General features: G+C 44.0%; 1 protein-coding gene across 1 annotated transcript in view; it reads right to left on the bottom strand.

Moving 5' to 3' along the window:
- The window catches only part of BABAM2 (BRISC and BRCA1 A complex member 2), a 129,787-nt gene that overhangs the window by 59,006 nt on the left and 44,770 nt on the right, over positions 1-26,011 (bottom strand). The window contains exon 7 of the mRNA XM_081000256.1: positions 25,628-25,737. Coding sequence (XP_080856382.1) covers positions 25,628-25,737 — 110 coding nt within the window. The remainder of the gene's footprint in view (positions 1-25,627; positions 25,738-26,011) is intronic.

The following is a 26,011-nucleotide window of genomic DNA, read 5'->3' as shown; positions in this document are numbered from 1 at the left end:
AAACCACCAGTAAACACTTGTCTGCCGGGTAGCATACAGAATGCCAGCAAAGTCTGTAAAATTAGCAGGGACAGCTGGAGACAGGAGAGGTATACCACAGAGTTTACCATAAAGACTTCTGCAATCTAGTCTGATGGGAAGAATGTGCTCTCTTTGTCTCTTCTTGCCTAAAAGAATGTTAACCAATAAACACACCTTTCAGGGAAATCATCAAATGGAAGGTGGGCAAGGGCAAGAATGAAAACAAGGAAGAAAGTCGAGAAAACACACAAACACAAGCAACAAAGCCCCAGTGGCCAATTTTAGTGAATAAAAACTTATTCAGAAGGGTGTATGACATGGTGACAGAATGAAGGAGAAAGGGCCAATAACTGCCCCATCTCATGTCCTACTGCCCCACACTACAAAAGGGGAACAGGAAAGCAGGGGTTGGGAGTGGGAGGTAAGCTGAAGGCAGAGGAAGAGAATCCAGCACATCTTTATCAGGTGAAGTGCTGAATTTGAACACAGCACATAACCAAGGCACAGCACAGTGGACTCTCGGGTTGCGAACGTGATCTGCGCGGGAGGCACACTCGCAACCCACAGCGCTGTGTCAAAGCGTGATTTAGCACTTCTGCGCATGCGCTGAAACCCGGAAGTAACCCGTTCCGGTACTTCCAGGTTTGGCACGGTGCGCAACCTGAAAACGCGCAACCTGAAGCATCTGTAACCCAAGTATGACTGTACATACCTAAACACAACTAATTTGCATTATGTTGAGATACCAGCTATGAGATGGTTGCTGTATCAGATTATTTAGCATTACTTAGTGATCATGAATAGCCTTGTAAGCAATAATAGGTATGGGGGGTGGAGCTCATTCCCACACCCACCTATATTTTTGCTACTCTTGTCAGAATTCTAATTTCCTTAAAAATTTCTCACATGTTTCTCTTAAACATGAGCTTTCCAATCTGCTGCAAAATTTTGCTCTCAAGCTTGTGAACCTTTCCCCAAGGAAAAAGAAATGTCCCTAGTCTTGGCTTAAACCAACATTTCCCAGAGCAAAAGCTTTTTGTCAGGGAACTGCCATCGGAAGGAAGGGAAGTGAAAGGGCTCACACAGGTTGGGAGAGACTCAGCAGCTGAAGAGGGAACCAGTAGGGGGAGAGGAGCTGAGCTGAGGGAAAGTGAGCTGGAGGGATGGCTCAGAGACACTTCCAGCGAAAACAGTGGGGAGGTTTCAGGACCTCCTGTAGGAACACCCACTCCTCGCCGGAAACTGTCACGCAGAGAGTCCAGAAGACGTGTTTCCGTTAAGGAGCTTTTATGTTGGAAGCGATTCCGAAAGCAACCACTGTCGGAATCTGCCAGCGACTGACGGAGCCATGTTTAAGGGGCTCCGTTACAGACAGAGGTTTGCAAACTTGACCAAACTCTGAGGGACTAGGATTTTACACACAAGCAGCTCATCGTCCCATCACAGCATTCCGACAGTCTCCGTGAGCAGCTTGTGCAGGAGAAGGCATCATGAGCAACCCAGCCGGAACCGGAGAAGCAGGAGCTGGAGCGGGTCCAAGCCTGGAAGAAAGGTACCGGGTGTTGGAGGTCCAGCTAGCGCTGCAGACGGCGAGGCTTGAGGAGAGGAGGGCTCAGGATGCAGACAAAAAGGGGAAAGACACCCAGCTCGTCAGAAAGGTACCAGGATTGGTGCAGAAGTTTGGGGGGGAGCCCAAAGACTATCATGGCTTTCGGACAGAGATGCAATATGCCCTCAATCTGCAGTTTGATGAATTCCCTGACGAGGAATCACGAGTGGCTTTCGTGATTGGGCATCTTGAAAAGGGGGCGAGAGACTGGGTTAGACCCCTGATGGCAGCGAATAGTGACGTCCTAAAGGACACGATGAAGTTCTTTCGCGCCATGGATCTGATGTTTTCCAGCGATATTGAACAGGGAGTGGTCCGCAGACAGTTAATGGCTTGCAAACAGGGGAGCCGATCTGTCCGTGAGTACTGGACTGAGTTCACCATGTTGATCCATAAATTGGGGTGGGATCTATCGGCGGAACCCATTCAAATGCTCTTTGAAGAAGGGCTTTCTTCGGCTGTGAAAGACGAACTTTCCCGGGCGCCCAGGGCGGAGTCTATGGACCAGCTGACCAAATCAGCGCTGACCATAGGAGCGCGCCAGGAGGCGAGAGCATTGGAGAGGCGGGAAGGGAAGGGGGAACGTTGGAAGGAGTTCCGCATTCCAGACATTCCAGAGCCAACTTTCCCGCCGGCAGAGCCGATGGAAATCGGAACAGCGCGCGCGCGCGCAGTTTCAAAGCCCAGTGAGGGGGGAAAGAAGGAGGGAAAAGGCGCCCGGAAATGCTATCTCTGCCAACAGCCAGGTCACTTTGCCAGAGTCTGCCCCCAGAGGAAGGAATGGCAAGGGATGGTAGGAGCTGTGGAGGGAAGAGAGGAAGAAATACCGAAGCAAGTAAAAGCCAACGCCTGGCTGCCACCGTCGGGGCACAGCAGCCAGGCCAAAGAGCAGTGAAAGTGCCCACGCCAGAACCTCCTAAACCCGCCCTAGTGATAGAAGTGGCGCTAGAGCTGCCAAACGGACACCCTCTAAAGATAAAGGCGCTGTTGGACTCAGGCAGCTCCTGCAATTTCATGAGCAAAGAGTTTGCAGCTGAACACCAGATACAGACGATCCCTTTAAGCAACCCCCTGCAGGTGACCACGATCGATGGCAGGGAGCTGTTGGGAGGAGAAGTCAGCTTGCAGACCGTCCCAATGATAATGAAGGTGGCAAGGCACACCGAACTGATAGCGTTTAATGTGGCCACCTTGGGAGGAGCTCCCATTATATTGGGGATGAGCTGGCTAGCGTTACATGATCCGCTGGTGGGCTGGCATCAGAGAGTGGTTTCTTTTGGTTCAGCACATTGCTTAGAACACTGCAAAGAGGGAAAGGGTTTGGCAGGGGCCCAAGCCACCCTAGCAGGGACTGAAGTAACGGAGAACGTGAAGGTACCACGACAATACGCAGATCTCCGTGACGTCTTCAGCGAAAGGGAAGCTGACCAACTACCCCCGCATAGACCCTTTGACTGTCAAATCAATTTACTCCCTGGGGCACAGCTCCCTGTAGGCAAGCTGTACGCCATGTCAGACAGAGAGATGCAGGAGCTAAGAGAGTTCATTGACAAGAACCTGAAGAGAGGGTTCATCAGAGAGTCCAGGGCGGTGGGGGGCAGCCCAGTGTTTTTTGTGGATAAAAAAAACACGAACAAGCCGAGGCTTGTGTGTGACTTCAGGGCCTTAAATGCAGTGTCAGAACCAGTGGCTTTCCCTATGCCCAGGATTGACGACATTTTGACAAGGGTCAGGAAGGGAAAGATTTTTACTAAACTGGACCTAAGGGGGGCGTACAACCTGATACGAATAAGGAAGGGGGATGAATGGAAAACCACCATGTTCACCCCTTTGGGGGCATTTGAATATTTAGTTATGCCCTTCGGCCTACAAGGAGGCTCCGCGTGCTTTCAATCGTTTATGAACCACGTCCTGGGGCCTTTGCTTTACAAGAATTGTGTGGCCTTCTTAGACGACGTGTTGGTGTATTCTGAGAATGAGGAGCAGCATGTGAGAGACGTCAGAGAAGTGTTGAGCAGGCTGCAAGCCAACCAGCTGTGGGTGAAACTGGAGAAGTGTCAGTTTCATACCAAGGAGGTGGAATTCCTGGGGTATCGCCTGTCAGACAAGGGATTGGCCATGGATCCCGGCAAGGTCCAGGCGGTGCTGGAATGGAAAACACCCAAAACAAGGAAGGATGTGCAGAGGTTCCTAGGATTTGGGAACTTCTATCGTAAGTTCATCCGAAACTTTGCCCACCTGACGGCGCCCATTACAGACTGTCTCAGCAGTAAGAAGAAGTTCGTTTGGACTGAGGAGGCGGAGCGAGCATTTGAGGAACTAAAAAGGGCCTTCGCCTCGGAACAACAACTCCTGCATGTGGATTTACAAAAACCGATGAGAGTGGAAACTGACGCATCAGACAGAGCGATTGGGGCGGTGCTTCTGCAGCCAGGGAAGGAGGAGTCAGAGTGGAGACCGTGTGCCTTTTTTTCGCGAAAGCTGAACAAATCCGAGAGGAACTACACGGTGTATGACCGAGAACTACTAGCCATTCATGAGGCGTTCCGGAGATGGAGGCACCTGCTAATTGGCGCACAACATAAGGTGCAAGTGTGCACTGACCACAAGAACCTAGAGTATTGGAGGACGGCACGAGTGCTCAACCAACGGCAAGTGAGATGGGCCCAGGAGTTCTCCAAATTTAACTTTGAGATTTGTTACGTGCCAGGCCCAGAGAACATTAGGGCGGACGCTCTCTCACGCAAACCTGAATATTTGGAGGGGGAGGGAGCACCCGAAGAGAGACATGTCATTCCAGAGGACTGCTGGGTGTGTGGGGCGGCATTGGTGGGACAAAGAGAACTGGTAGAGGAAACAGAGAATGATGAATACGCCCAGAATAAGCTCAGAGGTCTTAGGGGTGAGGGAGAGGAACCAGGGGGTTTCGAGGAAAGAAATGGAGCTTTGTATTACAAAGGGGCACTGTATATCCCTGAAGGAGACTTAAGGGGGAGGGTACTCAAGCAGTTGCACGACAGCCCCACGGCGGGGCATTTTGGACAACACAAAACCATGTGGTTGGTCACCAGGGAATTTTGGTGGCCTAAGGTGAGGGAAGATGTACGGGAGTATGTAAGAGGGTGTGAGCAATGCCAGCGAGCCAAAGGGGAGAGGCGGGCACCGGCGGGGCTATTAGAACCCTTACCAACCCCAGAACGACCTTGGGAGGCAGTGTCGATAGATTTTATGACTGATCTGCCGAAGTCCAAGGGGAAAACAGCCATCATGGTGGTGGTAGACCTACTAACAAAGATGTGCCACTTTGTAGCCTGCTCGCATGCAGTCACGGCGGAAGAGACAGCAAAGTTATTTGTAGAACACATTTTTAGGTTGCACGGGGTGCCATTGAGGGTGGTCTCAGACCGAGGAAAACAATTTACTTCCAGGTTCTGGAGGAAGCTCATGAGCTTACTGCAGGTGGAGGTCAACTTTTCGACTGCCCGGCACCCTGAAACCAACGGGCAGGCGGAAAGAGCAAACGGGGTCCTCCAGCAATACCTGAGGTGTTATGTCAATGACAGAGAGAATGACTGGGTAGAAAAGTTGGCGCTGGCGGAATTTGCCTACAACAATGCCGAGAATGTGTCCACAGGGATGAGCCCCTTCTTGGCTAATTATGGGTGTCATCCCAGGGGTTTCCCAGGGGGAGAAGGGGAGAGATGGAGCGTCCCGGCAGCCGAGCATTTTGTAGAAGAAATGGAAGCAATCCATCGTCAGCTCCAACTCAACTTAGAAAGGGCGAAGGAAGAATACAAGAGGCAGGCAGACAAGAACCGAAGGGAAGGTGAAACCATAAGGGTGGGAGATAGGGTGTGGCTGTCAACCCAAGGGTTGCCGTTCAAAGGAGGTTGTAAGAAATTAAGACCCAGGAGATTGGGTCCCTTTGAGGTCATTCAACAGGTCAACCCAGTGGCTTTCAGGCTCCGGTTACCCAACCACATGAAACTGCACCCAGTATTTCACAGGTCGTTACTGTCACCGTATGAGGGGGGACGAGAAGGGATGGCCACTCGGGGACCGGTCATAGAAGAAAGGGAATGCAGCAGCCATGTGGCAGAAATCCTCGACGCCAGGTGGAAGGGGGATCAGGTGGAGTATTTGGTAGCGTGGGAAGGAGAACCGGAGTCAGAAAACACTTGGGTAATGGCAGAAGATATCAATGACGAGGTATTGATAGAAACGTTCCATCAAAGGTTCCCAAGGAAACCTCAGCCTGTGGAGAGGTTCCGGAGGGAATACTTTGGGACCACCGATGAGGAGGAGGAGTTGGAAGGATTCTCGGACTCGGAAGGGGAAGGGGAGATGGACTCTGAGGAGGAGGAGTACTTCGAGACCAGGAACCGCAACAGGTGGAGAGAAGTGTTCGGGACATCGGAAGATGAAGGAAGTTCATTCCGGGGTTTTGCCTCCTCACCGCCCGTAGAGGAGGGGGCGAGAGGGGATGAAGGGGGCCCTGGAGGGGAGGTGGATGTCAGGGAACTGCCATCGGAAGGAAGGGAAGTGAAAGGGCTCACACAGGTTGGGAGAGACTCAGCAGCTGAAGAGGGAACCAGTAGGGGGAGAGGAGCTGAGCTGAGGGAAAGTGAGCTGGAGGGATGGCTCAGAGACACTTCCAGCGAAAACAGTGGGGAGGTTTCAGGACCTCCTGTAGGAACACCCACTCCTCGCCGGAAACTGTCACGCAGAGAGTCCAGAAGACGTGTTTCCGTTAAGGAGCTTTTATGTTGGAAGCGATTCCGAAAGCAACCACTGTCGGAATCTGCCAGCGACTGACGGAGCCATGTTTAAGGGGCTCCGTTACAGACAGAGGTTTGCAAACTTGACCAAACTCTGAGGGACTAGGATTTTACACACAAGCAGCTCATCGTCCCATCACACTTTTATTTTACCCTTGGTCAAATAATCAGGGAGAACTATCTGTATAACTGTTCTTGCATTTGTTTACAATCAATATGTATTTTACTCAACCCATTGTTTTCTATCATTTTAGGTACCATTATGCTTGACTATTGCAGCCAACAGGGCTAACCGCATACACTAGGGCTGACATTTCATCCAAAATAAAATAAAATAAAATAAAATAAAAAACTACAAACTTTACTGCTAAGGCCACCAAGTTGCTTTTATGCCATCTGCATATACAGATGAAGAACAGAGGTCTAGAGCCCCTGTAAACTTACCATTGAAATATTTCCAGAAATATAAAAATCGTTAATTTTTTAGTATAGATTCTAGTGACAGATTGTAAATTGGAGAATTTATTAACTGTTCTTATTTTATTGATATTCTTTGGCTGCAATCCCACACACAATGACTAGGGAGTAAGCCTCATTGAACGCCGTGAGACTTATTTCTGAGTAAACATACAGAAGTTTGTACTGTTGTAACGTATTTCCTTGCAACACTGCCAAGAATATTACTGGTATTATTAAAGAATACCATTCCAAAAGGCCCCACTTCAGATACTGCATCAATTTTGCATCTTTCTCTCGTCCCTTGATAATTGGGTGGTGCTGTTTGAGTAGGATTTTTGAATTTCAGATGGAGAATTATGTTCTAAGTGTACATACTAACTTTCTTATCCTTCTCTCAGTGCTCAAAGGAAATAATGGTAAGTGAAATGCTTTCATCTTCTCCCCCCCCCCCCCACGACAAAGTATCCAGAAAGAACAGATCAGTATCCTCCTTGCATCAGCAGCATTAATGTTTTCATATACTTCAACCATTTTAGAATCTGGATTACCGGGATTGCATTGGAAAAACTTGCCTGCCATACCAGAAATCTTTTAAAAGGCGTTTCAGAGCAAACTTGCATTATGGATTTCCCACAGATTTCCCCTCATTTTAGAGGATAAAACACAGGTACTGCTTAGTCTATAGTAACAATTTACTGTAATGCCAAACAATGAGATTAATTCCTCATGGTGATAGACATAAATACAAACACTTATTGTGGGTATATGTATATGTTGTTTAATTACAAAGGAATCAAAGAAATTCCTGTAAATGCCTCACTAAAGGAAGTATTTTTAGCTTTATTTACCTGAATCTGAACTCTTTTGTTGAAAAATATGCTGTTCATTCCCGCAAAACAGTGATGTTGGTGATTTACAAACAACAGAAGTAGGATTGGTGTGCAAAGCCATATGCCTTAAGCAGGGCTGCTGCCATACATCAATGGGCCCTTGGCATGATGCCACCAATGGGCCAACCTGGGCCCCTACCCAGTGTTGCTGCATGCTGCTTCCACCCCTGTATATTTCTCCACTGCTTGTCACTCATCTCGCCCTAAACTGGGCCGACCTGGGAAGGTGGCGGAGGCTGGTACCTTCCACTACCACTTTTGAGTAGAAGCCGGCAGTCTCTGATGGCAAACTGTCATGTCTGAATACCCAAAATGCAATGCCTGACCCAATGCGGGTAATGGGATATGGCAAATGGCCACTGCAGATTGGAGCTGACTGCTGGCTTGGCTCGCATTCGAAAGCACTGCTGCCTCACAGACCAGCAGGCAAAACAAGCCTAGAAAGGAAAGGTAAGAAACTAGTAAGCAGCAGTGCCCTGCCACGCTGTGACTCAAAGGAGGCATTTCACCACGGCCCTGGTATTGTGAGTGCCAGGGACCTCAGCAGGTACCCAGTCAGATCTGGGGACAGGATTGCATAGCCAATGCAAAGTGAAACCACTGTCAGCTGGTGGGTGGGCATGGTTTAGGGGGGAAAGGTAAAGGGACCTCTGACCGTTAGGTCCAGTTGCAGACAACTCTGGGGTTCCGGCACTCATCTCACTTTACTAGCCGAGGGAGCCAGCTTACAGCTTCTGGGTCATGTGGCCAGCATGATTAAGTCGCTTCTGGCGAAGCAGAGCAACGCACGGAAACACCATTTACCTTCCCGCCGGAGCGGTACTTATTTATCTACTTGCACTTCAACATGTTTTCAATCTGCTAGGTTGGCAGGAGCAGGGACCGAGCAACAGGAGCTCACCCTGTTGCGGGGATTCGAACTGCCGACCTTCTGACCGGCAAGCCCTAGGCTGTGTGGTTTAGACCACAGCACCACCTACGTCCTTGGAAAAGGATGGAATAGGGAAAAGAGGTTCCCTATTCCTGATGTACTGACTCCCGATTGCAAAAATGCATTAACTAGTTTTTCAAAGTTAAGACAAAGACATGCAGTATGACTTCAACATGAAAAGTGCAGTAGCATATACAGATGTGCACAAGATAATTAATACAACTATTAACTGAATGATAGGAGATCACAATCTTGTTTCATAAGAACTACATGCTACTTCAATACTAATGGAGACGTTTCTGTAGTTGAATTGATAAAAATTCAACTACAGACCTATCCAACGTCAGAGTAAACCCACTGAAATTGATGGTCTTCTGATTTTAATGGGTCTACTCCAAGCATCACTTACTTGGGATATCGATCAGAAAGGTTATAAGCAAAAGAGAGAAAGGCTTGAGATGGAAAAAGAAATTGGGAGAGAGGATTGTTTGTGACCCATTGTTTAAACTTTCTCCTTTGAAGGGAATAAATTATGACATGCAACAAGAGGTTTTTTTGGTTTTTATTTCTCAAAGAAGTCATTACACATTTAACAAGTTTTGCAATATATTTAGTGATCCTTATATGACAGACAGAATTGCAAAAGGTGCTATTAGACCTAGAATGGCACCAGAAGATCTGTCAGACAGTTTATTGGTTATATAAAATCATGCCCAGGAAAGCAATTTTAAATATATACTGTGGGAAACAATTCTCAGTGGCATTCCTCAAAAAAATTTTTTAAAAAAAGAAATAAGTATATTCTTGTTTTTCTTTACTAGTTCACAGATTTCCACAGCTCTGTGGAATATATTCCCTGAGGGCTGATTCTGGCATTTCAAATGGATGGTTAAAAAGGCTGACTTGTTTGTATATTGAATGATTAAATACATCTGAAATGTGTAATTTTTTGTTCTGGTTTCTCAGTTTTAATTATTTTATGGTTTTGGATTTAGCAAGCTGCCTTGAAACACATTTGAGTGAACAAATACATGTTAATAGCAGTACAGTATTTCTGGGAATATGTAAGAATACTAATCCCAAAGATACACTATAGCAGTAATGTAACAGCCCATAACGACTCCAAAACAAGTTTCCCTGACTTTTGGTTCCCCAGAAGATCAAAAACCAAATGACTGGCTTGTTTTTGGCAATTGTGTGGTTTGTTTCTTCCACTGCTGTACTGGCTTTTCTGTATGTTGATTATATTGGTGAGTTTTAATTGTATTCGTTAGCTTAAATTTTTTATTATATTTTAATGTTCTATTGGGTAAACCGCTCTTGGATTTTTTTTCTTTAATGAAGAGTGCTTTATAAATACAAACAAGTTCCTCTAAGCAATTTAGCTTAGATTCCTCTACAGTAAGGACTGTGGGAATTTTGCAGTCAAAGTGGAAACACTTTTCAGACACATTAGTTTCATTGGAACAGAGCTAAGCATGGGGTTAAACCTTTCCCCGTTGAAATACAGATGTGCCTTTTGAATTTGCAAATGTAAAGAATGTGTGAACATTGGTGTTTATCGCATGTTAGCTAGAAACAGTAAGACAACGGCGAAGGCCAAGCCACAGAAAAATATGTAGTACGAAAAACGCAAAACAATAATGGGACAACACCCGAAGCCTTAGATCAGTGATGGCCAAACTTGGACCTCCAGCTGTTTTTGGACTACAACTCCCATCATCCCTAGCTAACAGGACCAGTGGTCAGGGATGATGGGAGTTGTAGTCCCAAAATATCTGGAGGGCCAAGTTTGGTCATCACTGCCTTAGATGAACTTTCTCCAAAAGGTAATTTTACGGTAAATTCATTTATCCCTGTCATGCATGCCCATGAAGCCCACCTAGACAGAAAAGCAACAGTGTATAGGCGTATAGCTGACAATTTTTCATTTTTGGTGAACCTGCAAGTAACCAAGGAGCAGATTCACAATGGCACTGAGATGCTGATGCAAAAGTACCCAAAGGATGTTGACCTTAGTCTAGTCGATGAACTCTTGCACTTCCACCCATACGTCAAACAAGCTCATCCTGAAAAAGAATATTTCAGCCACCAAGATAAGTATCAAATAATGTTCCAGGAGAAAATTCAGACAGCTTTTCCAAACGTGGAAACAATTTTCAGTTTGTTATTGTGTTTAATCGTTACAAACTGTTCTGGCGAAAGATCATTTTCTAGACTAATAACCTGTGCCCTCTGCCTTATTTCAAGCAGCTCACAGAGATGGGGAGAATGGCAAAGAGGCAGCAGGGATGTGGTGGCAAATAGAATGAGCTATACAATCCTGCCATGCTTCACCTCCTAACTGACTTCTCCCATTGGACCATGACCTTTCACGTGAAAAATGTTATCCATCCCTGGCTTAAAGATTGCCACAGAGAAGAAAGAAGGAGTGGAAATTTTCCTCTATTGCTACAGACAAAGCAGATTTCCTCATGCACTTGCCCAATTCCATATCCAAGCTCATTTTTTCATTCCTACCCTGAAATTTTGGCCCTTACCATGCATCAATGTACAAGCAAATGGATGAGTCAACACCACCTAGAAAGCTGATAACATCAAAAAGAATGCACTGCCAAAGGTTCTCAGAATGGCTTGCACAATTCCAACACAGCAAAACAAACAAACAAACAAACACCTAACGCAGCTCCATCTAGAAAAGGCAAGGATAGCATAATACAGTGGTACCTCTAGATACAAACGGGATTCGTTCCGGAGCCCCGTTCACATCTAGAGGTAAATGTAACTAGCAACGGCACGTCTGCGCATGCGTGTGTCGCTTTTCGCGGCTTCTGCGCATGCGCATGACATCATTTTGAGCATCTGCGCATGCGCAAGCAGCGAAACCCGGAAGTAACACGCTCCATTACTTCTGGGTTGCCGAGGAGCGCAACTCGAAAGCGCTCAACTCGAAGCGTATTTAACCCGAGGTATGACTGTACATGCAAAAACAGTACTACAGTACACTAACTCAACAGTACACTAACTCAGGGGTAGTCAATGTGGTGTCGTTCAGATGTGGCAGGACAACCCTCATTCCTGACCATTGGTCATGATGGCTAGAGATGATGGAAGCTGGTGCCCAACGACATCTGAAGGGTAGCAGCTTGACTACTTCTGCTCTAAAAAGGCTGAAATCTTATAAGGCCTTGAAAAATAAAAGGGTGTTGAACTGGTGCCAAAAAGATATCAGATTCAGCATCAGGTGAACCTCACTAGGGAAGGCATTCAAAAGCCAGGATGACACAACTGAAAAAGGCCACCCTCTTCACTTCTGAAGGCAGTGGGACACAAAGAATTGCCTCTGAAAATTTCATGTGGGAGAAGGTGGTCAATAAGCCAGATGACTATGAAACACGTTGTGGGGAATTCATTTTTGTGACATTTTGCATCCTGATAATCAATACTGACACTTTACAAGCATCAATGGAAGGTAGAGATGGCAGTTATCCTTCCTTTCATAGAGAAAATGGTTTGGAATTGGTAAGCACATGACAGATTCCAACCTTAGATATGAAGTAATTGTTAGGTAAAAAGGTTTGTGTTAGATCTGGGGAAATGTTTTCTTAAAGCAATGATAGTTCAGCAACAGAACATGAAGCAGAACAGAAAGATGTATTCATATATATAATTTTTTAATTAGTTTTCCAATATACCCCCAATAATAGCTAAATTATAACAATAACAATTAATTCCCAAAGTATACAATTATCAAAATGCCAATCAACTTCCAATCAATACATTTTAGTTAAAGTGGCTCCCCACATGGTGGTCTGGGTGCATTTCCGATATTATATCACTTAATTAATGTCAGTTACATTTCAGTTATAATAATCCCTTAGTCAACAGCTACATAATTAATCATTTCCATTCGTGATATTACAATATAAAAATTTATAAAGCTTCAAGTGAGGAACTCAAACTATTGAGGAACTCAAACTATTATCTTTATTCTGCCCTGCGTGTGAAAACTATCATGTCCCTGGAGATTCCTTCTGTCCATGTATGGCGTTGTCTCTTTCACTTCCCAGCTATTGTTTTCTCCCATCGTGACTTGGGGCGGAACTGAATCTCAAAGTTTCTCAGAGGCCTTATCTCTCCGGCCCTTGTTTCAATGTCTCGGAACAGGCAACAGTCTGCTAGAAACCATTCTGCCTCACTAGGAAAACATGTCACAGATCTTTGCCATTTCCCCCTCAGACTAGGAAAAGGTGGGCAGTTTTTGAACGCACTGAAGATTTAATATTTCTTTCCAACTCCCAGAATCTCTGCATCGTTCTTATCACAGCCCCCAAATTCTTTTCCTTCCAGCTAGAGATTTATGGCCCAATTAAATTTTATCTTAGATTACATTCTGTCAGAAGCACACACAAATCTCGGTCTCTTTTTCCTTGTCTGTTGTTTTTAAATGGAGGTGAGGGTAATTACTCTGTCTTTCCAACACAGTCATACTTGAGCTTTCCTTTCTTCATTTCAGATCACATGCAGTTTCCATTTTTGCTTGTTAATATCAATATTACCCCAATGCCCCTTCTTCACTTGTAAATACATTTTTTATCTTGTATTCCGGAGAGGGTTGCCGAATCATAAAAGCAGCTTAGAATAAACAAACTGTGGGCTTCCCTCTCTCCAACTGACTCTTGCGCCGAAGAAAATCTTATCTCAATTCAAACCTTTGTTCCATGTGGCTAATATATTTTACAGTATGCTGTTGCAACCCTTTTCCATCATGCAGAAAGCCAGTTAAAGATCCAATGAAATGGAGAACCTCTGCTTCTTAATGGTGGCATGGGAGGGCTTTTGCCAGGCAAAATGCTTTTGCACTTGGTGCCTCCCTGCCTCCCACATTCCATGTTGGAGTGAGAGCCAGGTACCAAGATGAACTGTGAGTGAAATCCATTCCCTGCTGTCCCTGGGGGGAATTTGCAAGGACGATTTACCCTCTGTCACCCTTGTTTTTTGTTTGCAGACAATTTCCCGCTGTCTTGGGGGCTGCCTCCAGGAAGGGAGGCAGGACCGGAAGCTGAAATAAGTATTCTAAAGGGGGTTTAGCATCAACTACGTGCTCTGTCCATCACTACCAGCTGCTACAGGAATACCTGACTATTCTAAGCTCTGTGTCTATTCTGCCTCCATTGCCTCCAAAGCTGTCACTGAAGGGTGTGTCATAAAGTTTGGAGGAGAGAAAAACCCACTATGACATGGGCGTAGTTATGACAACTGAGATACAATAGAAAAAACATTTACGATAACTGAACAACTGGGAAACAACTTTGATTGGTAGCATATTTAAAGAGCAATCAGGATAGTACATGAAGGTTAGTCTGAGCAAGTCACCTTGGTTAATATGTGATCTTACAAGGCCACAAGCAACTTGCAAACCAGCATCACTCTCATTCCACCCCTATCAAATATAATTACAGGGGGGGAAAGAAAGCTAACCAGAAACCAATCCAAGAGATTGTTTTCAACCCAGAGAAGCAATTTATTCAATATGATTTTTTTTTCAAATCCCCAAATTACTGTCAAGGATGGTGGGGTGGGGGGAGAATTCAAGCATAACATGGAGATAGGAAATCTTCCAAAGGGAATGGCACAGATGAATGCTTGAAGGCTGTTGGGAGTTACTAGCAAACAGAACAAAGGGGCATAAACTTAGAAACTGTACACAAGGCAGCCAGCCACTGGCAGAATTTTTTTGCATGCAGAACCAAACATATGGAACAAAGACTACCAAAGCAGTGCAAGGGAACAATTAGCATAAACAGTTTTGAGACTATCTTGGAAAAATTTCAAGGAAGAAAAATACTGCGGGATACATCACTTAACATAGAAGAAGGCAGGGCCCCAGACGTTTTTCTCCTGGCTTGCCTATGTCCTTAAGTGACCTGGGTTTTTGTGTTTGTGTGTGTGTGCCTTCAACCAGTAAATAGGCTATTCAAGGTCAGAACAGTACTATAGTAGCATAACTCCCTCCAGCAAGATAAGAGCTTGACATTGCTAAGCCACACAGAAGAGCAGAGCCTCTCCTCCAGAAACGCCATGTTATCTGCAAGCAGAATTGTTTTGCTCTATTTGTACAAGTTTTGTTCCCGAAAGCTCTGGTGTAACTTCATCTCTGACAAGATTTTTCTCATTTACTTTTTTATTATTATGAAAGGTGCCCCATACTGCAACAGAACTGATCCCTGCTTTTAAGTTACATATCAATAACTGCTTTTATACAGATACATTCAATTTCTCACTAGAGGAAAAGCAAACATTTTATACTACACTTGATGTTAAAAGCCTTGATCATACAAGATATGATGTGGAACAGAGCTGTGTGTGCATGTAACAACCTGCACAATTAATTGGGCAACTGGTAGTCACTAGTCAAAAAAACAAGGAAATTTGCCATATCAGAACAATTTCCTTGAGCAGATCCATCGGCTACATTAGCAGGACAGACCAAACTACAAAGCGAAGTCTTTCTAAGGGAAGCTGGAACACTTCTGAAGAACATCTCGGCAAAAACCTTTCCAGCCTCCTGATTTAGCAATAGATAGTTGTCTCCTACTAGATTCACAGGCTGGCAAACTAGGGCTTGCACAAAGATGCAGAAACAAAATCAGAAATGTAAAGGGCATTGTGAAACAAAGACTGAAGTGGCAATCTCCCAACTGAGTGAGGTTTCCATGCATGTTTATTAAAAGGAAGCTAGCTGCACATGAAACTGGCCATGGTAACAGTACTGAACATTCTGAATGGCAAGATTTCACATCTGAACAGGGTTTGAACTCTCACCAAGAACAAATAAATAAATAAATAAAAATTATGTCCACACGGCAACAAAAGGAGGCTTACAGAGAGGGAGTTAACCAGAAACCATGCCTGTCAAGAGCTTTGAACAATTAACCTTTTTGAACCTATTACAATCACTCTGAGGACAAATTCTAATTAGTTAATTTAAAACTACTGTTACTCACTTCAGTAATTAGTGCTTGGGTCTGTGTATTTTTGGTGGGCGGTGGTGCAGGGCAAAGGAACGATACGGCAACGGCTGAAGCTTTCTTTTTGGGAACAGGAAATGTGATGCCCCAGTCACACTACAACTGTGATAAGTGCACATTTAAGGGTATAAATTGGCAAATCTAAACAGGACCCCTTGGAGAAGCATTAAACTCTATGGCACTCAATAATTTCGACATACTTTTTTCCAGCAGGAGTCATGTTTTGTTCTAGCAGAGACATAATTTGTGTGGGTTGGGCAGTCTTTAGTGCTGCTTCAGTGTGATTTCCCAGCAATTCTTCACCCCCCTGAAACATTTTGCAAGTGTACCCAAAACACCAAAGCAAAGCTAATTAGCTTTTGATCTGTAAGCATACAGAGAACCTTAAAAAAAAAAGCTTATTGTAACATTTACTTGAGATGAATTGAAAAGCTGTTTAGACATATGGGGAACAATCAACTTCTGTCTACTAGGTTGCTAGTACTACACTGAAGTAGTCATCATACCTGATCAGGTATCTTCTACTCCTAAAATCTGTGTGACTAGCTAGTGCAAATGTTCTTGTCCAAAGAAACTGGGGCACCCTTCTTGCCCCAAATTGGATGCAGATCATAGGCATGCACTGAAGATGAGGTATGCCAGATACAGGTCACAAATGTATTTTACAGCTTAGGCAGTGCATCAGAGCCACAGGGCGTGTGGGTTGCCACCAGATACAGTATAGAAATGACTGGATACTTTCTTTAGCTTGAAGGTTTACAAAGGTCTTTTCCTAAATGGGAGCCCATTTAAAGTTATGCTAACTTAAGCTTTCTGCAGGCATGAGGACAGCATGGTAATGCACAGGGAAAGAACTGCAAGGACAAGTTCTACCCTGATTTGGAGAAAACCATCTTGAGGAGACTTCTCTATCAGCAGAGTCTTCCCATTCATTTAAAAACCTGCTTTAATGTGATATGCAACAGTTAAAATACATCGGAGAACCATACTTCTCAGGAGGCCACACTGTACCCTTTTATTTACAGGTTCTGACACTTCAGAACTTTCAGATCTACAGCTAACACTTTCCCCATGTTTAAGCATGCTAAAGCCTCTGAGAAGTTTACATATAACTTTTTTTGCCATGAATTAAAACTGTAACATGGGAAGTGGAACTGAGGGAGAAAAGATGCCCTTATTCAATGTTAGGAGTCATTTCAATGTTCACGCGTAAGCCATTTTCTGACTACTTTTCTCCAAACCTCCATGTCCTTTTGCCCAATTCTGACACATCTTCTGATTCTCTACAGTGTTGGTTCTGAACCACTGGCTTAGCTGCCTTACAGCTGTGTTTGTATACCACTTACTGACCTTTGCCGCCTATGCATTTCAGCTGGCAGACATTGCCAGCATGGGATCCTCGCCTTATAAACATTTTAATGAGCATTTGAGCAATATGATGTACAACTTTAAGAAATCTGATTTGTATACCAGCTGAATTATAACCAAAGCTTTTGAGAATGTATAGCAAAATGTTACGGATCACAAGTTTCTTTATAAATATTATATCTGTAAATTCTCTTGTCTGTCAGTCAAAACAAAATAAAGTGATTTTTACAGTTTTTAGTATTTTATCAGTTTAGAAACAGTGAAATTAGAATTATTCAGTCATGCACGCATGTGTGCATGGAGACAGCCCCATAAGGGGTGTGTGTGTGTGTGTGTGTGTGTGTGTGTAGGTTTCCTGAGAAAACTAGCCCATCAGCAGAAGTTTTGTTTAGTTTTCATAGAGCAAAATTCATGTTTTAGCTTTTAGGGGCCAAGATGTTCTTTTTGGGGGTCTGGGAGGAAGGCCAGGAGGGATCTGTGTGACTCAAGATGGAATTCCAAGTTCAAAAAGTTTTCAACATTATGGGCAATGTTACAAACACACACACACACACACACACACACACACAGCCCAAAATGTATGGACTCATCTTTTTTATTTCACACAGCTTGATAATGAAATATATATATTTAAAAAACTGATGGAGAAAAAAATCAAGTCATGTGTGAATCTATCTTGGAATTAAGTATTTATGGAAACATGCTGTTATATAAATGCAAACAACCCCTAAGCAAGTAGTAATATTTAGATGCTTTCACCCAGTTATCTTTAGAGAGATGTTTGATGAGCAAGGAGGAAAACAGTGAATGTGAAAAGGAATGTGAAAAGGAGTCATTTATAGCTGATTGTAGGGTGACAGCTTATTGGAAATCTTGCCTAGTTTGCATGTATGTAATGCATTATGAAATGTTTGACGAGGATATTAGGAAAAAGGTCCTGTGCAAACAAACAATAGCAATGAATGCATTGCAGCAGCTGCCTGTGTTTCAAGTAGCTGGAAATTAACAGCATCGCGGGTGGCGCTGTGGGTAAAACCTCAGCGCCTAGGACTTGCCTATCGCATGGTCGGCGGTTCGAATCCCCGCGGCGGGGTGAGCTCCCGTCGTTCGGTCCCAGCTCCTGCCCATCTAGCAGTTCGAAAGCACCCTTAAGTGCAAATAGATAAATAGGTACCGCTTTATAGCGGGAAGGTAAACGGCGTTTCCGTGTGCTGCTCTGGTTTGCCGGAGCAGCTTCGTCACGCTGGCCACGTGACCCAGAAGTGTCTGCGGACAGCGCTGGCTCCCGGCCTCTAGAGTGAGATGAGCGCACAACCCTAGAGTCTGTCAAGACTGGCCCGTACGGGCAGGGGTACCTTTACCTTTAATGAAGGGTGGGCTATAATTAATATACTGGTTATCCAGACACTTTACTTGGCTTGGATATTAACATGCTAACACAGCATATAGGTATAGGCTCTCGCTTTTATATCTCGTCCTCTATTGCAAACAATCTCAGCATATTAAAGACTAGGACACAAGGCTTATGCAAATGTAAAGAGCCCAGCCTACATACGCCATACTTGTTCAGCTGCATGTGGTTTTTTAATGGCTGCATAATTTGTTTACAAAGTCCACTAAGCTCAACAAGGAACCAATTTTTAGAGACTTGTTCTGAGGTGAAACTAGCTGCCAAGGCTTTATTTCCCAGAGGAGCTAATATTACAAAAGCTCTAAAGGAGGCCTAAAATGCCAACAAAATGCAAAACAGGCCCACCCAGGGAGACATGTCCTTAGAAATCAGCATGCTTAGATCATGTCAGGCTCTCCATCTTTACTGCACAAATGCCAAACAAGGTCAAGGAGACTGGGTTCATAAAGCACTACAGAAACTGACTTATTTAAATTAGCAGCAGCAGCTACCTACACTGCTGAATTAGTATACATATGTGCAGCAAACCCAAAGCTCCAAATGCTTTCCCAACACTGTCTGAGAGAGACTACAGAACACACAGAAACATTTAGAGGCAGGGTCATGTGAACAACTTTGAAGTTGACTTGCTGCTACAGAGTTTAAATTCCTTCCAGCCTCCCTCATAGGACTTCCTGTGCCAGCAAATATGGTTATGGTGGGTCTTATTTAGCAAGGACACAATTCCCACTCTGGGCAGATATACACATAATTGTGAAGCATACGAAATCCTGGAGACCCCAAAGGGCTATGGCCTGTAAATCTATCACTAATACAGTGGTACCTTGGGTTACAGACGCTTCAGGTTACAGACTCCGCTAACCCAGAAATAGTACCTCGGGTTAAGAACTTTGCTTCAGGATGAGAACAGAAATCGCGTGGCGGCGGCATAGTGGCAGCGGGAGGCCCCATTAGCTAAAGTGGTGCTTCAGGTTAAGAACAGTTTCAGGTTAAGAACAGACCTCCAGAACTAATTAAGTTCTTAACCCGAGGTAGCACTGTACCTGACTTGACCTGCAAAAAAATTAAACCATTTGATTAAGATTTCTACTTACATTTCAGATTGTACTGTTGTTTAAAATTTTGTTTTATATTTTAATAAGCCCCCTCTACCTATTTCTAAAAGTTCCTCCGTTTAGCTGTGATTTTACCAGATGGATCTCCTGATATGACACTTTTAATTATTGAAGCATACTGGAAGCCAGAGGAAGCGATAATATACTGGTAATAAAGAGAAGGCTACCAACTGGAAAGAGTTCCCCGGAGATTTATGTTCCTGAAACTGGTTCACTCTCCAAATCACTTGGAAATGAACTTCATTTGCTGCTCAAATTTGGAAACAGTTGGATAGAGTGAGTCAAACAATAAATCAGTGTTTAGCGTAATAGAAATGTAAACATGCAACTCCTGTTGCTGCTAACTGTAATACACTGTGCTTTTAAAAATGTTTTAAAGGGAGGCAGCAGGAATTTGATGTCTCTCCATTCCCAACATTGTTGCTGAATGACTTGATGCTCAAAATCCATGTTAGCCACTCAGACTCCTTCCTCCTTGCCATTGCCAAATAACAGTAATGTGGTTAATCACCATGTGTGTCCAGCACCTATTTAATAATATCAGTTTTAAGACTTGTGGTCGCTGTCTCCAAGGTACTCCTTGGACCTAACATGGGATTAAAAAAAAAGGGCAAGCTGCTTATGATCTCATTAAAATTTCCCTTTCTTCTGACTTGTAAGTTGGAGAAGGAGGCCAAGGGCCAGCTATTTTTAAGAAGAGACCAAGAACAATTTTTTTTCATCCTTCCTGATATGCATACTCATTCTCTTTGTTAAACGTGCCTCCATCTTGGAAGAGGGGAGGGGGTTCCTGCTCTTTTCTGTTTCGTGACCACTTGCAGCAGCTGTATCTATAAACTGCACCCAATTATTCTGTGCAACACAGGGCTGCTGGTGCGGGAAAACATAGAAGCAGGGTTTACAGCTATTATATCTGGCACAGCTCACTAAAGTTGACCCATTATAATAATTTTGCTTGTTAAGACAGATATCAGATACATTTTCTTAATTTTGCAATAAATACCTCTTGGTTAATGTTTCAAAAATGGTGAGGCAGAGCTCTGCCTTGTGAATATGTTTATATAAAGTACACAACACGAATCTGGAAGAGTTCTAGCCACTAAAGCATACCTTTTAGATTTCTGGAGGCCTTCTAATGTTCTGACAAAATTACATGCAAGTAGATATATTTGTATGAGTGCCAAGGGATCACAAGTGGCAGCTTGACTTGATAAGCCAAGGCTCCATGATGGATTAAGTCTACATTTAAACCGTTAACTTTCAGGAGGGTAAGTGTACCACAAAGTTGAACACTGCAAGTGCCTATTCATGTTTCATGTAAGATGTTAAACATGAAGCCAAGATTTGCCAGTTCAGAAATACCTGATAAAAACTAAGTAAGCAATTATTCAAATTTAACAAAGTTTCTTGAGTAGTTTTCTCTCCCCGTAAAAAATTTTTGTATACACTTTACCTTAAAAACTCACCAATCATAAATCTAAAAGAGATGGATCGATCTTTACAATTACCCTCTTCTACACCACAAATTGGGACGCGGTTGGCGCTGAGTCTAAACCACTGAGCCTCTTGGGCTTGCCGATCAGAAGGTCGGCAGTTTGAATCCCCCGCGACAGGGTGAGCTCCCATTGCTCTGTCCCAGCTCCTGCCAACCTAGCAGTTTGAAAGCACACCAGTGCAAGTAGATAAATAGGTACTGCTCCCGCGGGAAGGTAAATGGCGTTTCTGTGCGCTGCTCTGGTTTCAGTGTTCCGTTGCGCCAGAAGTGGCTTAGTCATGCTGGCCACATGACCTGGAAAAACTGTCTGAGGACAAACACCGGTTCCCTGGCCTGTAAAGTGAGATGAGTGCCGCAACCCCAGAGTCATCTGCAACTAGACTTAACTGTCAGGGGTCCTTTACCTTTACCTTTTTACACCACAAATTACCCCCCAAATAAAATGGTAGTATAATTTAGTCAGTAGAGGCTAGACCAAAGAAGGTGACAGACCATTAACTATCCTGAACTTTTGTATTCCTAGCAAAATTGTCAAAGTTATACCTTTTCATGCGAGATAAACAACTGTGGAGATTACAATTAGCATTGTAACAAGCACTTGCTGAAGCACTGGCCTTCTTTTTCACAAATACAGTCAGCTAGCATTAAAACAATGAAATAAACTGGGTAATTTGCTTGCATCGGAAGTCAACAAAAGATTATTTCTAGTGCTTTCTTCCTTAAAAGAATCTTGATGACATGCATTTCACTTAACCTTTTCACATGAGACCATTATGACTTGTATTTAAAATCTTATCACCCCATTATTGCTAAAGAATGTTTGAAGGTGTCTGAACAATATATTTTCATAAAATATGTCTAAGTGCTTAACTAGATGCTAAATTTGACAGCAGCTGTCACAGGGTCAAAGTAAATGTGATGGTAAATGCATATTTGCATTTAATGTGCATAGTTTTAAAAATGAAAACAACGGCTACTGGGCGTTGTATTTGATAACTATCAGGATTACAGCACGTAGAGAGGGTGAGTTTAACCCTTTCCCTCGTGCTATGTATGGGCCTGGGGCCAGAGACCTATCCTCTCAATGAAAACAGCAGCTTTTGAGAAACATTCCTTATGACTGATTAAGCTCACTTATTACAATTTTACTTATGCTGGTCTGCAGTAATGCAGATCTTAATGCACACAGAGGTGTACAGAGAAGGTGGAGTTCCTCCAAATATCTGGGGTCCAAACCACTTAGGCCTTGAATGGCTAAAACCAATACTGTGAATTGGCCTTGGAAACTCTGGTAACCAGAGCAGTCATTTGTGAGTTGGAGGTATGTTGTCCTCAGCTGCAGCCAGTCAACAATGTAGTCAGCATTTTTCCTTTATTTCCCCCCCCAAAACCAGGTCGGGGAACAGTGGGATGGCGGCGCTGCGCCTCCCCGCTGTCCCCCGAGCTTGTGGGGCTGGCCGATGTCTGCCCGGCGTGAGGGGCGCTCTGCTTCAGGGCGCCCTACGCGCCGGGCGGCAGGCTGCGGACACCTGCGTGAAGCACGGGACGTCCTCCGGAGGGCGCCCCGTGCTCCGCGCTACAGGCTGCCGCCCGCAAGCCTTGCGCGCCCGGGAGGGGAGTTCCCCCCGGTGCGCAAGGCTTGCGGACACCTGCGCGAAGCACGGGGCGTCCTCCGAAGGGCGCCCCATGCTCCAGGCTGCAGGCTGCCGCCCGCAAGCCTTGCGCGCCGGGGGGGGAGTTCCCCCTGGTGCGCAAGGCTTGCGGACACCTGCGCGAAGCACGGGGCGTCCTCAGGAGGACGCCCCATGCTCCGCGCTGCAGGCTGCCGCCTGTAAACCTTGTGCGCCCGGGGGCACTCCCCGGGTGCACAAGGCTTGCGGGTAGCTTCGTGGAGCCTGGAGAGCGAGAGGTGTCGGTGCGCACCGACGCCTCTTGCTCTCCAGGCTTCAGCGAAAGCCTGCATTCACCCCATAGGACGCACACACATTTCCCCTTCATTTTTGGAGGGGAAAAAGTGCGTCCTATAGGGCGAAAAATACGGTAGTTGGTCTCTAAGGTGCTACTGGAAGGGATTTTTTTATTTTGTTTCAACTACGGCAGACCAACACGGCTACCTACCTGTAACTATGTCTAGACTAGGTATTTGAAGAAGCAGGTCTTCCACCTTAGATACTGCATCCATTTAAGGACACTAAAAACCTTTAAAGTCTTTGAGGCTTTCTTTCAGGTTAACAACTTGTAACTTTCTCTTTGGAAGCCTTCATCTGTTAAGACGTAAAGCAAAACAAGAGGTTTTTCCACGGATTCTTATCTCTAAGGTAAAGTACATTTAAGCCTGAAGCTCTGAAGCAGACCCTTCAAGACTGAAGTACAAAGTGGGGGGGGGGGGGCGGGCTGGAAAAGGAACAGAGATGCACTCAGCTCCAAAAATGGAAGAAGAGAAAACTAATGAAGGAGGTGGATTTTCTCCACCACTTCCAATGCTTCCATTTTAGGAGCAAAATTAGTTTATTAGCAAGTCTGCTAAATGTATTGCACAGTAACTTTCAAGTAAAATGTTCCTTCATGTGCTTGGTCAAAATAGCTTTTTAGACCACAGATTCCCAACTGCACTTTAAGAAAAGCACTCTTACAGCTTGCCTAAATGCCGCTTAATCTGGAGAAGCCTTTTTCTATTCTCATAGGGCATAGTTTAGGGGGAATGCTATTCAACAACAACATATAACAAAATTATTTGATAGCAAGACACAAGAGCTACCCACACTGGACGAATGGCAGATGAAAATGATGGACTACATGGAATTGGCGGAAATGACTGGCAGAATCCGTGACCAGGGAGAAGAGTCGGTGGAAGAAGATTGGAAGAAATTTAAAGATTATTTACAGAAATATTGCAAAATTAATGAATGTTAGAGTGATTTTGGATTGAAATTAAGTGGCTTCTAGCTGTATAGGCTTTAAAGTTATAAATAGATTAAGATTAAGGATCAGGATTAAAAAGGTTAAAAGAATGGAAAATTGGTTTTTAATAGGTAAAAATTTAATGTTATATTATATTAAGATTAAGGACTGGGATTAAAAAGGAGGGAAAGGAATTGCTGGACTAACAAACTGAATTGGAATACAAAAGAGGGAGGTATGAGGAGGTCCGGGAAACAAGTAAATGTAAAAGTAGTGATGAAAAGAAGGAATTGTTTTTTAACTGTTTTTTCTTTTTTCTTTTTGTATTTTGTTTGTGTACTTTTTTTATATTCTTGAATTTTTCTTTTTTTGTTGATGTGATTTTTTCTTTGTGAAACTTTAATAAATATCATTTTCAAAAAACAAACAAACAAACAAAATTATTTGATAGCTTGATCCTATTCCCTGTTAAATACTGCATTAAAAAGGTGAGAATTAAATTTAACCAGTGCTCTGTCCATTTGCAGAATGAAGCTTGTTGCATTGCATTCCTCACTCCTGACTACACAGGTTGGAAGATTGGCTACTGACTTACTCACAATGTAATAATGACGCAGCACCAGGCATACAGAGGCTGCGGCAGGGAAACAAACATCACTTCCTGGTTCACACCACTCTGACCCCATTCCTACAGTAGTTGAGATTCAGAGATAAAGAAACACACAAGCTAGCACAACAGCCAAAGAGTTCCAGACGCTTCGATTTATGCCTCTCAATAAAAATATCCACTAGCTACAGCTGAAACACATTGCAAGAATCTAAGTTCACTGCATAGGAAAACACAATGAAAGGGTTAACAAGACACCCAACCTGGGCGAAGGCATGAGTTGGGGCTGTCACTCATGCAGCTGTGACATTGCTGAATGGTAGCATTTAATTACTTTATTTCATTTTTAATAGGTGCTAGAACCATTGGTGAGTTGTGCCATTTGCTATGGTTATTCACTGCTGTTTTTTCATGTATTATTCTGTCAAAGTTGCTACTGGGATAGTGCGCTGACTGACCAGATGACTGACATACAAGCAGTGGATAGCTCAGGCAGTAGAGCATGAGACTCTGAATCTCAGGGATGTGCCCCACGCTGGGCAAAGCATTTCTGCATTGAAGTGGGTTGGACAAGATGACCCTTGTGGTCTCTTCTAACTTGACAATTCTGTGACTCTATGATCAGCCTGTCACTGGCATTTTACGTTTCCCCTAATGGAAAAAATCTAAAAATCTCTGTACCTTAAATCCCCTTGGGTGGGGTGGGGCATGGTCAATGGAATAAAGAGGGAAAAGATGGAACCTTCAACCAATACCATTTCAGGAAGCTACAAGCTGCTTGCAATACTGCCAGTGCTGGCTCAGCTCTAATAGTATTATATACTTAAGGATGGATCTGGCGTGGGAAACTGCATGGCTTTACCAGCACAGCCACTTACAATCATAATCTTGGCTTTTGTCAATTAAAAGTCAGAGAGGTTTGATGCCTCCCAAAACTTCCTGCATGAACAGCAAGAGGTATAATTAAATGTTATGAGAACAAGAATATCATATATGAGGTGCTGCACTTACTGTTCGATTCGTGGAGACAGATACAGTTTGGGGAAAACTTGAGTAGCTTCTGTATCCTCAAAGCTGACGGAAAGAAGAGCAACATCTTCCCCGGGGTCTTCATTTGCATCCTACAAACAAACATACACAAAAAGAAAACAACTTCAGACTGAAAGTAGACATAAGCTCAATAATGGGAGAGAGTCCAAGGCCTGTTCAAGAAGTTTGCAGTCTGCAAGTGCAACCTATTAAAAAAAATGTGTAGAGACAACTTTCTCAGCACTGAGGGGCACACTGGAAAACAGAACATTAGCAGGGACAAATCTGCATATTTTAGGTGCATGTGGTCGACATAAATTACATGTCATTGCTATGAACATGGCAGATGTCAAATTACTGCTAGTG

The sequence above is a fragment of the Podarcis pityusensis genome (assembly GCF_964106645.2).
Source record: "Podarcis pityusensis genome assembly, chromosome: 3".
NCBI classification, from domain to species: domain Eukaryota; kingdom Metazoa; phylum Chordata; class Lepidosauria; order Squamata; family Lacertidae; genus Podarcis; species Podarcis pityusensis.
Note: the sequence above shows the minus strand (reverse complement) of the source record. Positions and strands in the feature narration are given on the sequence as shown.